Source organism: Paralichthys olivaceus, chromosome 15 (assembly GCF_024713975.1).
Source record: "Paralichthys olivaceus isolate ysfri-2021 chromosome 15, ASM2471397v2, whole genome shotgun sequence".
In the NCBI taxonomy this organism is placed as follows: domain Eukaryota; kingdom Metazoa; phylum Chordata; class Actinopteri; order Pleuronectiformes; family Paralichthyidae; genus Paralichthys; species Paralichthys olivaceus.
This window is the reverse complement of record NC_091107.1, coordinates 4297187-4312409: the sequence shown is the minus strand read 5'-3', so window position 1 is coordinate 4312409 and position 15223 is coordinate 4297187. Positions and strand designations below refer to the sequence as shown.

The 15223-nt window shown below is 41.0% G+C and overlaps 1 protein-coding gene across 1 annotated transcript in view; it reads right to left on the bottom strand.

Annotated features, from left to right (window-relative positions):
* Positions 1-3948: 3948 nt before the first annotated feature.
* The window catches only part of LOC109635767 (polypeptide N-acetylgalactosaminyltransferase 10-like), a 44450-nt gene continuing 33175 nt past the window's right edge, over positions 3949-15223 (bottom strand). Inside the window, exons 7-14 of the mRNA XM_020097135.2 lie at positions 13196-13313; positions 9216-9323; positions 6935-7156; positions 6576-6692; positions 5826-5975; positions 4980-5215; positions 4440-4596; positions 3949-4331 (exon numbers count right to left, since the gene is read on the bottom strand). Of these exons, the coding sequence (XP_019952694.2) occupies positions 5051-5215; positions 5826-5975; positions 6576-6692; positions 6935-7156; positions 9216-9323; positions 13196-13313 (880 nt within the window). The 3' untranslated portion in view covers positions 3949-4331; positions 4440-4596; positions 4980-5050. The remainder of the gene's footprint in view (positions 4332-4439; positions 4597-4979; positions 5216-5825; positions 5976-6575; positions 6693-6934; positions 7157-9215; positions 9324-13195; positions 13314-15223) is intronic.

The following is a 15223-nucleotide window of genomic DNA, read 5'->3' as shown; positions in this document are numbered from 1 at the left end:
AAGTAACGAGGAAGTTAAATGACACATGATCTCCCTGAAGAATCTGCTTGTGGGCCCCGGCTCCTGTTTACTGCTGTTACACTCATATTATTTGTGATCGCTCAAGTTTCACTGCAGGTTGATTTCCACACTGTGGTGAAAGATGTAGAAGAAGAAGCCTGGAGGCTGCAGTACACAAACCTAGATTACAGCAATAAAAAGACGATTTGTAGTAAATGGAGTAAAAAATGCAAAAACACCGGTTTGCTCCTCGTTATGAAACACAGACTCTTATTTCATTTTTTTGTGGCTTTCAGGAGAAGCTTGGCTCCTGTGGATGAGCAGCTGTTGAACATGTGTCGAGCAGAATATACTGTACAACATAATGCACAAGTCCGTCCAAAGACATGACGTGACAGCAGCACCGGTGTGTGTGTGTCGCCAAGAAACGAGTGAGAAACCGACTTTGTTGTTTTTCTGCAGCTCCAGTCCAGATCCACTCACTCAGGCTGAGTGGGTTTATGTAAATATAACATCAGGTATAACTACGAGTGGAAATAAATGATAAGTCACATCCGCTGGCAGAAGGACGATGAGAACAAATATGCAGAGTGAAGCTGTTGTGCTCTTGACGGGAATTGGAAAGTGTCTTTAAAAACAGGCTCATACTCCGTGTATATGGGATTTAATATGTCTTTATATATCTTATGCAATGAGTATGAACTGCTATCATTTGGTGAGTACGACTAATTATATGAATTCCTTCCTTTTGGTTCGATAGTTTCTTTCTTTAAGGGCAGCTTGAGGGAAGGTAATCGCTCCAACAGCGACTCGTGTTAGAGGATTTGACCCGAATACGTCCACCCAGGTCCCCTGTGACCCCAACCTGCCGCTGCGACGCTGCTGCTGCCGCCGTTTTCCATTAGTGTGTGACAGCAGCGCGGTTTGTAGCAGCAAAGCCCTGTGGAGAAGAAGGTTAGCTGTAATTATTCAGCTGATGGGTTATGAGCGGAGCAGGACTGTCACACCTCTCCAGGCTCCCTGGTCTGAGCCAATCAGGAGCCTCGAGGAGGGACTGGATCAGTCACGCTGCGTCTCCCCAGAGAGAGAAACTTTCATTTTCACCAGGAGTCACTTGTCACTCGAGGACTCTTATCTCCAGCTAATACTTTTATTACTTCGCTTAACACACATGCTAATAGGCTGCTTTTAATTCTGAGCTATTTCTGCAAATAGCATTTGTTTCTTTGTTCCAGTTTTGTTTTGTCTCCAGCTTTTCGTTCTGTGTTTTCTGATGTTCATGTCACACATCAGCAAAACCACAAGCAATTTGCAAGGTTTCAAACGTATGTTTTCAAATGGCTCTCACCATGAAGAAGGGTGAAAATACCCGAATCGGTCGACCCTTTTCCAGCCAATTGTCTTGTCAGCCATTATTCTTATTAGGTTTTGTGGAAAGTCCTTGTTGTCGCTCAGCGATCATTAAAGCACACGTAGCGTTTCAGATTTATAAAGGAAGACAAAGAGACTCAGGAGATAACGCTTCACATTGATGTTTTTCTTCAGTCTTTCAGTCAGTTGTCAATGAAAACCCTGATATTTCTTCACTTTTATATCTGCTTAACAAAAGTAGGAGCCATGATGAGATTTCAATCCCAGTCCAGGCTGGAGGCATAATTAAAATAGACGAGATGTTTTTTAGTGTTCAAAGACATCATTGTCCTTTAAAGCAAAACAGTTTACAGCAAACTGCAGAAAGAGCAGCAGGAAGATTTATTGACATTAAAGTATTCAATCTTTTGCTCGTACAATCAGTTCCAACATCTCCTGCTACTTTACTTGATATGACCGAGCGTCAACCCACCGTGACGTCACCTGTCGGTCTGCGAGCTGCTGCTGAGTTCGTCATTTTGTGGTTCAAGTTTTGGAAAACTGTTTGTTGCTTTGGGTTTTTGTGATGATTTGTACAAACAAAACACACGTGGTGAAGGGAGATTAATTCGCCTCATGTGTAATGGTTAAACAAGTTGAGCACAATGGAGATGGATTCTCAGACAACAGATCATTCCACTCAAACCTTGACATTTCTTCATACAGGGTGAAATTGACCATTTAGAGCTAAACGTTATGAACACTCACAAGTCAAACGAACAACATTCATTTTCTTGTTGCAACGTATCCAGATATTGGATATTTTAGATGAGAGTGAAAGCGAGTCAGTTTGTAAAAGCCACATTGACAAGATCGTTCTGCATCAGGGTAACTCCGACATCATGATCCTGCATCAGGGGACATACTGAAACAACAGGGCCAATCTGTGGCGTCTCCACTGCACAACTTTAGGATTTTCTGCTAATGTCGTGGTTGCGGATCCCACAGGACACCTTCAGAGGTCTCCCTTTAAAACTTTGTGGGCAGCAGAAAGAGAACAACAGTGTATTAGTAGGCGGGAGCAGTGATGAAGTTTTGGCTCGTGTACATATTGGCTGTGGGGTGGAATTCTGATATGCTTCAACAAAGCTGTTATTCATGCTTCTGTGTTCAGTGTGGGGTCTTAAAAGTCTATTTTATGAATTTAAGCACATTTTTCACATTTTAGAATTCACACTAATATGAAGTGTGGTGACCTGATCTCAGTTTTATCATACGTCAATACTTTTCCACCCTGGCTGCATGTTGAACGACCAAGGTCAGGGCAAATTATGCAGTGGCTTTCCTTTGTTTTGTTTGTTTGACCTTGGTGGCTTTCGCCAATAAGATCCCCAGACTCATACTCGGGTATTGGATTTGACTCTCGGTTTGGTGACTCACTCTGTCAATAAAAAAGTGGAAGAGGTAAATGAACTCTGGGCCCCGGCAGCTGCTGTCCTTTGTGAGGAAACGTTAGCTTGCTGTGCAGGTTTCGTCTCCCGACTGAGCCGGGATGATGAGTTTGTGTGACCTCGGTTTTTATCACATTTCCAATAAGATGTCTGAGCTCATATATAGATGTTGAGTCAAGGACCTGAGCGGTCAAATCCACACTGCTGGAGTGGGCACAATGTGGCTGGAGCAGATACTGTTTGATGACTAATACAAAACTCCAAGGTTTGTTTCATTATCATGTAAATATAGATTGGACCGCCACCTTCAACTCTGCTGACTCTGTCTTTATGAATTTTGCAAATGTTCATAATCATACCTCTTTATAAAGTTGTGTTTATAAAGTCTTTATAAAATGATCAGGGTGTGACCTCCCACTAGGTGCAGTTCTCAAACCTGAATTGTGTTGATGATATGTTTTGATTTCTGTTTCTTGTTACAGGATAGATTATCAGGAAACTTTGTGTGATGACTCTTGGAAGGATATATTTTCTACTTTATTCAACATTTGTGTTGATTTTTCAGAGAATAATTCATGGATCTTGATTATAAAAGGGTGTGGACCTTATTCAAATCTGGATCTAGTGGAATTAAGATTTCAGAAGAACTGTTGGGAGTAGGTATATTATAGTGTTTCTCAATTTTTCATTGTCTGTGCAAAATATCAAAGTAATATATCCATGAGTTGTTACACCAACCAATGAACAGATACACCTGCAGTGGACGAGAACAAGATTTTAACAGGTTTACACAAACAATTATAACTGAGCAGCCAATTGCCTTGAAACTTGGTGGGACTGGCAATCTTTTAAAAATTCTCAAAAAATAGTGCAGAGATCTTATCAGGTATTTGTGGAATATTAATATGTATGACAACACAATAAATTCAGTGCTGATCTGGATAATAATCTGCATTTTCTCAATCAAAAGAATATCTTTAGGGAGGTGATTTGCTGGATCTGGCCCAGATCCTGGATATTCTGCGTTTAATGTGAGAAGTTTGTAGAAAATATTCATGTAGATTAAAGTGTCAGGCCTCTAAGGAATCTACATCATTATTTTGCATCAGTGTGCTTTTTGTAAAACCTCAGAAAGAAGAAAACATCATTGGCACTTATGTCATTTTGTTGCTTTATTAGACAGTAGAAAAATATTTTCAATTTCAAAATGAGTCTGTACAAGATTGTTCCTCTGAAAAAAAGTCAGGCTGCACAGAAAGATGAATTCCTTCCTCAGTTTCCACAGAGTAATGTCTTTCCAAAAGTCTCCTGAAGCCACGAGTGAAAACAAGGTGCAGGAAAATCCCACGGTTGAATTTTTAAGGCAAAAATAGAAAAAAGGCAAACGACGATATCATCCATTTAATCCAGAAGAGTCTGTGTCTGGCAGATTCAAACCAGCAATGAAAGAAAGGAGCGTCTTTGCAAAGGTTTGTAAATTCCACAGTGTTTCCACAGGACGGTCGGGATTCACTGAGCTTCTCTCCCGTCCTGCAGAAGAACAGAATAGTTATTTTTTACAATGTTCTTCAGTAAATTAACTTTAGACGGTAACAGATTGGTGGCATCAGTGCTCAGCCAAGTGTCTCTTTCTCTTACCTCCATCCCCACAGCAAGCTCACGCTGTATTATTGGATTCTGGATGTGTGTGGTCCGAGCGGCTCTCTGAGCTCCGAGCCGGTGCACCGGATCACTGCTCCACCACAGGGAATGTTTCTAAAGCAGCATCTTTTCATTTCGTAGCTTCTGTTCTCGTCTGGAACAAGGACAAATTCTTGGATCAGACAGTGTGTTGTTGGGACATTTCAAAATAATGTGTGGATATAAAAGATAATTTCCAACAGTCAGTCTCTCAATTGGTTGATGAAGACTTTCCTATGAACTAATCTGTCTGTGTCCATTGGAGAAGAAGTAAACCTCAAAAATATATACAACAAGAAAAACTGAGGAAAACTGTCAAAAACCTTGACAATGTAGTTTTTAGGAAGTATTTATTACAGCAGGATGGTACATGTGGGACTGATTTAATACTTTTGGACAATGATGGATATGGTTTTGGAGTTTTGGAGAACATGTTGTTATAATAATCTGTTTATTGTTGTTTTTGGTGTGAACAAAAGTTATCATAGTTTTACTCACGTGGTCAAAGCAGCTCATTGCTCCAAGGTTCTTTTTCTGTAGAAGATGCTTCATCTCACTGCTCAGTGCCCTCAGTTCGTGTCCTGGTTGAAATGCTCCAGCACGGTGGCGTTGGTTCTCTCGAACAGCCACTGCTGGCTCTGCGAGGACGGGTCGCACGAGTTCATGAAGACTCGCCGCTCGCTCGGGCTGCTGTCGATGCAGCTGTTACTGACGGGATGATACAGACTTTTATCCTGGAGGAAAGGCAGAAATAAAGGAAAACTGGTTACGTGTAGTAACTGATTGATTTGACATGTATTTCCTCCATATACGTGGAACTACTTTGAACATTTGCTTGGATTAAATTCATATCTTCAGCCTGTCGGGTGAATTTGTGTCCCAGTAAGAGGAAACCAATGTTTTCCGTTTTGCTGTACTGTTAAATTCTGAATAATTTCTTATTAAATTTGATTTATTGATTAGCCTTTGTCCATGAGCAATCTTTTGTTTGACTTAATTGTTTGCTGCCTATTTTTGTCTCTGTGTAAGTTTGTTGTACAGTGTGGGACATCAGGAAACCTGCTGGAAACCAGTTTCTAAAGTACTTTTTCACTGAAACTCAAAATCTTAAAAGATGAAGCGTTAATAAAATATGTTTCGTGAGTCACACTCATGAAGGGATTAGTTTTCTGATTCCCAGCCTTGACCTTTAGAAGTTTTTTCATATATATATAATTATACAAAGGGCAAATTTGAAAATGTCTTTAAATCTAAAAAAACCCAACTTTAATATTCAGTTATAAAATAATTCGACCTTCAAAAACTACATACAATTTGACAGCAAGTCACTTTCGCGTGTCGTACCTTCCTGTAGCGCCACAGCTGGTTGCCCTTCATGCCGTGACAGTCGTACAGGGTGACGGGGCTGTTGTGGGAGACTGCGTCAAAGCAAACCTTCCTGGTGTGCATGGGGTCGCCCACTCGAATATCCTCCCTCCAACCAAATGTTAACACCTGTACGGGAGATATCAGGAAATGTTTGCATTTGATACTGATGCTAGCTTGTTAGCGTGCCAACATACTAAGGTCAAAATGCTGACATACATCTGGAAACAAGACGGATTTCAAGCTTTGGATTAAAAATTCAAATGCAAGAGTCAATATCCACATTTACATCACTTCAGAGTTTTATCAAAGTACCTCTGAAGCTGTACGGGAATTTGGTTATTGGTTTTAGAAATTAAACTGAAGGGAAAATGGCCAAAAGTGAGGGCATCGTTAAAAAAATGTAACGGGCTTCATCATCTCGGGGTCGTAAAAATCTGTTATACATTTTAATGGTGACAAAAGTAATATTTATTGAAATATTACACTCTGAGCCAAAGTGGTGGATCAACTGCTGCCAGTAGAATGGAACCACTGAACAAACTGAACCACTTTGGCTCCCGATGATCAGTCCATTAAAATAATTGCTCCACGGCCAAAACAATAAGCATCTTTACTTTGAAATCCTCGTGTTGTGGTTCCGTCATGTGCAATATTTGCAGTGTAGAGCTGCAGCCAAGCAACGTGAGCAGAAAGCTGTGTTAGTGTAAAGACTCTCTGAACTCTGACCTGTCCGTGACTCCAGCCCACCTCTCCACGACTTTTCACGCAGCTCTCCAGGCGGATGGGGCTCCCCGACACAAAGTGTTTGATTTCCATACACATATCGCTCCCCACGTTTCGTATCTAAAGAAAGACACGTGGAAATACGTGGAGTCAAGAAGACAGATGCATATCCAGTCTTAGTTGGTCAATCAGTGCATAAACAACACGACCTACTGACTTCAAATTCATTTGAAAAAGTTTTTTGTTCACTTTCCTTTACGACCTCTGGTCATTTGTGGTCAAATGATTTATTGGTTGTCCCATTAACCAAACAGGATCAAACCATTCTAGATATATGTCACAATTAAAATTAAAGCTCTTACCTCCCCCCACGCAGCAGCAGGGGGCTCCACCGGTGGGTAGTGTTTGGGCAGGTCCCACGCCACCTCGCTCATGAACCACTTGAAGTTCTTGCAGTTGAGCCGGTTCCTCAGATCCTTCTGCGCCGTCATGTCTCCTGCCGACAGGTGGCGGTACTCGGGCCGGCGTTGATAGACGTATTCTGCGTATTCGTCCATCCACACCTCGGCCACTCGTTTCAGGTTCTGAAATCAAAACACAAACCGTCGTATGGATCGATTACTTTGCAAGAACCATATTGTTTACGTAGTTTTATGGTTCTTCGGTAGAACTATTGTTTTTCGGAGTCTGTGGCATTTATATCTTGACTCAGCATAATCCAACATGACAGCAAAGTTTGGAAATTCTTCAAAACTTCAATGACAAAGACGAACTTTGGAAAGCGATAGAAAGAAAACTGGCAAAACCCTTTATGGAGTTCAAAAGAGTTCATTTTCAGTAAATATTTTCTTTATATGTGTTCGGTTGATCCAGGGTGATCAGGATTCCTTTGAAGTCCAGTTTAAATATTGTTGCTCGGAATAAAAAAGCAGAACAAAGGCCAGAGCCTTTCAGTTGCATACTGAGTCAAACCGAGCCAAGTTTCAGGCTGCGGCACGGCGGAGGCATACATAATACATGGTGCTCAGCTACATCCCAGGAAGATTTCGCACTTTTACACAGTTTCCCTTTTCTGTGCAGGTACTTTGAAGAAGACAAGGAACAAAGAAAGTTAAGGTCAATCTGCTCAGTAGCTCCTGCAAAAGCTGTAACACTGCAAACAGCTACTGGCCTTTTGTCTGTCGACACTGAGGAGACTGTGAAGTGCTGTTAAACATGGAGGAGGTGGGGAACAAAGCCGCTGCCGCATTATATCAGTTACCTGCTCACACTGTAGGGTGATGTGCATGTACGTGCATGTTATACATGTTTGCATGTAGTGGTCATGTACGTTCTTCTGTCTTTGTTCTGCGCTTCATATGAAAATCCCATCATCACATTTTACACCAATTTTAATTCTGTTTGGTTCAGGGACAGATGTTGTTTCTACAGGTTGAGTGTGTGTGTGTGTGTGTGTGTGTGTGTGTGTGTGTTTGCATGGGCTGGGCTGAAATATATTTGATTTTACATATTTCAGTCCTGCTCAAGGTGGACTTTAGTTTTCTTTGTTGATAGGCTGTCACTGTTTCTGAAAATGTATAATCGGATTTTGCTTCATTTTTATTTGTTTGATCAATAACAATTACTGAGATTGTTTTTTTTATAAATGAGAACAAAACAAAGAGATGCAGTAAATGTGAAAAGAAAAAACAGTTTTCAAATCTTCAAAACACCAGACAATGGTCGTTCAGACATAATATCAATACAAACCAGTCTCACAATTTGAATGAAAAGTTTTTTTCGTTTGTTTTTTTATTTGCACGGCAACAAATGTAATCAGCACTATTCCAACGAGAGAAATGTGTTAATCAAGGTAATGATCCATTCAATTTGCTCAGTTGTCAAATCCTCTTCACATGTCTCTGTTTTGTGTCAGATTTTTCTTTTTATCCAGTTTAACTTCACGATACACTTTTGATGGATGTTAAGTTATCAGAGAAACAACTTGAGAAAACATTTTGGAGAATCATAGATTTTTAACATGAAGCTGCTTTATTCAGTGTTTTTACTGAATTTAATCATGTTCGTTTTGGAGAGGAGGAGAATTTAGCTCCCACTAAAAACCTCCCAAACCTTCAGCACTGAACGAATAATAACCAGGAGAGGCTGAGTCCAATAATGGAAATGGAGGAGAAGACTCCCATAATCCCATATTGCTTCATATTGTCAGCATAACTCTGAATGGAGAATCCACTGGCGGCAGAAAACTACAAATCGTACAGTTACATATTTAACATTAGCTAATACTGACTATCTTGTGATATTCACATAATTCAGCTGCCCTGTGCACACTGATTTTTAAAGCATTTAATTAAGCGACACTCTTGATTTTATAAATAAAAATCACTTTATTAGTCATCGTAGGAGCCTGGAGAGACAGCTGATATAAATATTGAGGTTGTACACACATGATTTTTATGTATCCTTTATATAATCAAATGACGGACCTTTAAACACATTCTACAGGCCCAATACACTTGGATTTTCCTTGAAATTCCAAATTCAACAGAGGTGATGTGATCGTTGACCTTTGTACCAGGCTGTGTATAGAAATAGAAAACCTGTCAGTGTTCTGCTGTATTTTTTTTGTCATGACAGGATTACCTTTGCCAGGCTGATCCCACCAGGGACCTTGTAGGGGACGTACTTCCTATAGATGTGTCCCACCCTGGAGCAGGGGATGTCCTCCATCCGACCACCACACATCCACACCTGCAGGGACAGAGAGGGAGAGAGAGAAACCGCTTTCATCTGCTGGATCGTCTGCCTTTTCCATCTTAAGACCCAGAGACACAGAGCTGAGAGGTGAAGGAAGAGGATGATGAGGGAGATGAGCAGGAGACAGACGGCTCAAGAGAAAGAGACATGAAGTGCAGTGGCTCTAACAGGATTATAAATCCCATGAGACTCAGAGGAGAGAGGAGTGAATGCAGAGGAAGAGGCAATAAAGATGAGATGTGCAGGGTGGTGCTGGTGGTGGAGGAGGAAGAAGGGGAGGAGGAGAAGGAGGAGGAGGAGATGCCAAAGCCAGATTATGATATGATGGTGCTCGGACTTCACCTCAGTCAGATAAGAGAAAGAACGAGTCGCTGGGTTAGGTCAGTTTTGGAGAAACGTAAGAAAAAAGCTTTTCAGGAAAACAGTCTGAATTTCCTCTTTTAATTTCACAATGAGGTTTGAATAGGTTATAAGCGTCCTAATGTGCTCGTCTCAAGTTAAAACAATCCTTCCTTTTCAGCAATTCCACCCATTTCTTCTGTTTTGCTCGTCTATCTCATACAACACAGACATCCAGCTGAAGCTCCTCATTTTAATCCTCCGACTATAATGAAAACAAGAGTGATGATTCTTTTGCTCGGCTGGCAACGTTGAAAATAAACCTTGAGACAGAGAAGAGAGACAATGAGGAGGATGGAGAAGAAAGAACGGCTTAGAGACGGACGGCGAAAACTGAAAAAAGTGTTTTTTGTTTTCAAGACAATCGGAAAATGAAACTAGGGGAAATGAAAAGCTGGATTTAAACATGGCAACAAACCAGGAAGGTATAGACAGGAAGACAGTGCAGCCAATTTGTTGCTGCGGACCTTGAATAAGCAAATAGGATTTACTGTATTCTGTTTGAAGGTTGAAGGCAAGTTGAAGCTGTGGGGAGTTTGAGCTCATGGGCAGAAATAATGGATCATGAAATATGCATGTTTTACATATGACCTCATTGAGTTTGACACAGAGTTCAAGGGTCTAAAGGCAGCGGTCGACCGCTTGTCCATGACCTAACCCACGATGCAATTACAGGAAATGTGAAACTTCACCGAGAAGGAAATCCAGATATAAATAGAAGATACAGCAACATCAAGTTCATCGTAACATTTGGGTCTTAATGTTTGTGGGAAACCAAACCATCTTTTTCGCTAATTGCAGCACGTTAATTAAACAAAAACTAAAAAACTAAATAAATATATGACAAATGTACAAAAAGTTTCTATGTAAGTGAAGAGGTTCGAGACCATAGAAGTGTGGAGCAAATCTGATGTATTACGAATATTATTATTATTGCTTTAAACATATTTGGTTCAAGTTTGGTGGGAAAACAGAATTACCTGTAAGTGGCGCTACAGTAAATTGCTTGGTCGACCAAAACAAGAATTGTAAATTACAGAGACATCAGCAAAAAACAATTAAAGCGACCCCGTGTTGTCCGCCATCGTCCCTGCAGCTCGGCCACAGTCTCTCAGGTCTGTTTCACCTTCTACCATAAGCGACACAGCTCGGCTCCTAGTGAGAAACTTCAGAACACCAGAGTTCACTCCGACTGATGATAAATAAAACATATCGCTGCCAGACAAAAATCCAGAATTGAATAAAGTGCAACAAAAAGCTGAGCTCGTCTCCATTGGTGTCTGAGAATAAATAAAACATTAACACACACACAGAAACATGCACACACACAGGTCGGTGCTGTGGTCATGTGCTTCAACTACTTGAATAATGATGACTATAAACAAAGGCTGCCAACAACATGTCGGGTTCATGACTTCGATACTGGAGGGTCACTTCTGCCCCCTGATTGAACCGACCCTGTGCTCTTGTAAACAACTGATGTTTTATTTGTGTTGATGCTTCGTGATTTGACTCCAGGATTTGACGACGACGCAGAAAGTTGGCAGAAAATTCTGCATCTTTAACCATAAAGTTTGTTTTTCTCAGGCGGGGAAAGACGGTTTGATGGTGTTGTCATGGAAACAAGAATCAGAGCGAGCCAGGGCAATATGATGAAACTATAGATGGTGACGACACAATGGCCCCATCAGTGAAGCCAAATCGTCTGGATTGCCCCCTAGTGGCTGGCTGCAGCACGGGTCATAAACCCCTCCTCATCTATGTTAGTGGATGGGACATGAGCCAAACTAATTATTAGACTTCAAATTCCATTTTTAACTTTCAAAGTCTGGATTTTTCGAACAGGTTTGCGTCTTATAAGTTACTTGATGCTATAAACCTCATGATTGACAGCTGAGACTCACCCACAATTGGTCGAGCACATGTGTGGGTGGGACCATGGCCCTATTAAACGATCACCACTGCACAGACTCGTGTCCAATGATGCCAAAAGCGAGAGACTGCTGCACTCTGGGATATTCTGGCTTCATTGTTGTACAACCAAAGGAAGTGGAGACACATTGTCCATCTTTATTTATTTATTTCTGATTGGTCAAGCCTGTCAACTGAGGGACTTCATTAACGCAGCTCCACCCCCTGATCCCCACTGTGCACAATATGGCTCCAAATCAACTCTTTGGAACAAGATATTTCAGAGCCGGACATTTTGTGGGAGGAAGTAGAGCTGCAGCATCCATCTTTATACAGAAATGGAAGTAGTAACATTCTACAGTATAAACCATCCATTCATCCAACAAACCTTGCAAATTTTCTTTAATGTCTGCATTTAGAAAAGGTTTCTTCTCTTCCTAGTTCCCTGTTAGCTCCCACTCTGAATAATTTTGGCTGCATCCAGGGTTTTAATTATTTCTGTCTCTGAGAGAATGAGTGAAGCTCAAATCTGAAAAATAAAGAAGCCACTGTCGGTTCCATGGCGTCATCTCAGTGTGTAAGGTCATATTTCCTCCACGAGGCTGTAGGTTGTGACATTATCTCTGTGTGTGAGCTGGAAACGCTCAGTGTTCCCACAGCCGCGTCACCAGGATGGAGCTTTAGATTAACTGTGCCGCTGAAAGAAGTGATTGTGTTTCACATGCGAGCAGGGCCTGGCTGTCTGTGGGAGCAGCAGTTTGGTTGTAAGGATTAGTATGAGAGCCTGTTAATCTTCTCACCTCAGGAGACTGGCTGTCTGTGCTGTATCAGCTAATGGGGATCTTAATAAAAAGGAACCAAATTGAATATGTGAGGGCATAAAGCAGACTTATGGCGGCACAGCTAGGAATGCGCTGATGGCAAAGTTTAATAGTATGATAATCTTGGCCAAAATAATAACCTCGGTTTGGGGATATTATCTCAGTAAGTACTTAAATAAAATGAAAAGCTTCAAAACAGCATTGAAACAGAGCTTTTCACAGCAGGCTCAACCCAAAGGTCACGACTGGTGTCAAGGTCTATCATTCATTTCACACTGACAGCTTTAAATGTGAGAAATCCTCGCCTCTTTCACACGGCTTAAAATAACACTCAAGTGCATATTGAGCCTTTAAATTTCAGGACCTGAACTTCTGCCTCACAGAATACAGTCGTGCAGTTATAGTTGCTTCATATGCACGAATGAATTTATTATGAATTTGATTTTAAACTGATCTTTTACACGAAGCAACTAGAGTCAAATGCAGATTCATTTATGTTGTCATTACTTCTCAAAATGTCTATTTTACATTACAACATCAGACTGTAAATAAAAATGGATGCCAAGACTGCTCTCAAAAGTGAAACCAAAACATCGTTATCGCCCCCTGGAGGCCGGCTGCAACATTGGTTATAAACCCCATATCCTCCATGTTAGCAGATTGCACATGGGCCAAATAAAATCAACCAAAATTGATAAAGTACATAAAATAAAATTTAAAAAAAAAGACTTGTACCTTGAAGGAGATCTCATACTGTTCTCCTCCCCAGATCTCCAGACCCGTATCGTATCCTCCGAGCTCCCAGAACCACTTCCTGTCCACAGAGAACAGTCCGCCCGCCATCACTGGAGACCTGCAGGAGGCACATGGTCATAGTTCTTACAGCAGCTCCGCTCCAAACACCCACATTTACATACAGAGGATTATTATTCTACTGTTCTTTCATTCAACACACTTCTGATTTGTCTGAAGAACAGATGAAAGACATTTTCACGTACTCTTCAAAAATAATTGCAGCAAAAAAATTAAAAACAAGTGAAACGTCTTTTTATTAGAGACGGAGACAATCGCAGACATCAAGGACATTGATCGGTGAAGCATTTTGTAAACTTTCTTTATAAGAGAAAACAAGTGTCAGAGGATTAAATATGATGCATGCAAATTGGATATAGTGAACTAAATCTTAAATCTTAAAATTTAATATAAACAATCTGTAGTTTCCATAATGTGACACATACTCGACCTGAAGTATTCAGGCATCGTTCCATTCGAGGAAGAACAAGAGATGTTTTATTAAAAAATGTATTGAAATAACAAATAAATACTTTTTTCATAGAACATGAGGAACATTTGTGAGAAGGGGGACAGGATTAAAACTGAGGCTTTTTTCCTCATGTCTTCAACAACTAATGAAAACAGGAAAGGATTATGTGACTGAGAATTATCTTTGCTTTGAAGGAGTCTCAGCAAAACAGAATTAAAATTAAAGTCGTAAATAAGTCTCAATATGTGCATCAATAATGTTTGTGCAAAATACATCCTCTTTGTTTCTGCTTCATCTCAAAAGCAAAAAAAAAAAAAAATCCAAGTTAAGAATTTGTTGATTTAGAGAAAGGAAATAATACTGGAAACTCGAGTTTTTACTTCGTAGCTAGCTGGAAACCTCTGATTGGCATTCTCACATACAGTCGCTCTGGATAAGGTCAGGTGATTACCCAGAATTCAGTTCATGTCTGAAGGCTGGTGATAACATTCATACCTCTGCCCAAGGCCCTTAAATTCAAATCAATCTTCACCTAATTGCACACACTCGTAAATATCAGTCCACTAAAAATGCCATCGTCATCAAGATCCTTGAAGTATTCCAGGGAAAATCGGTGTAAATGTCAAAAATGTAATGAAGTTTATGTTCGTATGTTCTTCTCTGTCTCCATTTGCAGCAACAGACTCCCCTGAGCAGAACAATGCACCAGTCAGCCCTCCACAGAGCTCTGTGACCATGCTCACCGCTTGTTCGCTGCTGTTTTGCCGCTGTGCTCGATTGTAGCTGCTGCAAACCTGAGGCAGAGAAAGTGGGGCAGCACGTGCAAACACCGACGTATTTAAACAAGATCTCTAACTGGAAACTTCATCAACTGGAGCTGCTCTTCAACAGCGACTCTCTGCACCGCAGTACTTTAAGCCAATTAATCACGCTACTCTGCATAGTCAATCAAAAACACAAACAACAATTCTTTTGAAGGGTTCTTTGGTTTCGAATGAAACTCGTGTTTGGCAACTCAGACAATTTTTCTGTTCTGACGGACTGAGAGTCCCCCAACCCCTCAGGTTAAAACCAGCAAACACAGCAACAACAGTCCAAAAGAACAAAGAATGATGCATCGCTCCGAGAGGCACCGAGCTCCCTTCAAAGAGCCAAAATTCCCATTAGAGCCTGGAAGAAATGTGGTCCTCTTCATCGCAGACATATCACATACACACACTCGCAGGTACACCAGGTTGTCATAGTTACAAGCTTTTCATCAGGTAGAAGTCGGAGGCAGGCAGCCAGCAGGTAGTCTGCCCTCACCACAGTCGTCCATGAGGAGGATCAATTACAGGGAAACAGGGCAGCGACTGTTGTGTCAGCAGTGAGAAACACTCTGGGGCTTCACACGCCTCGTGAGCACTGACACGAGTCCAGTGGTGATAAGAGCCAGGTTTCTGGAGTTTTACCCTCCGCCAGGGGGGAAGAGGATGAAATGATATTATGAGATTACAAAA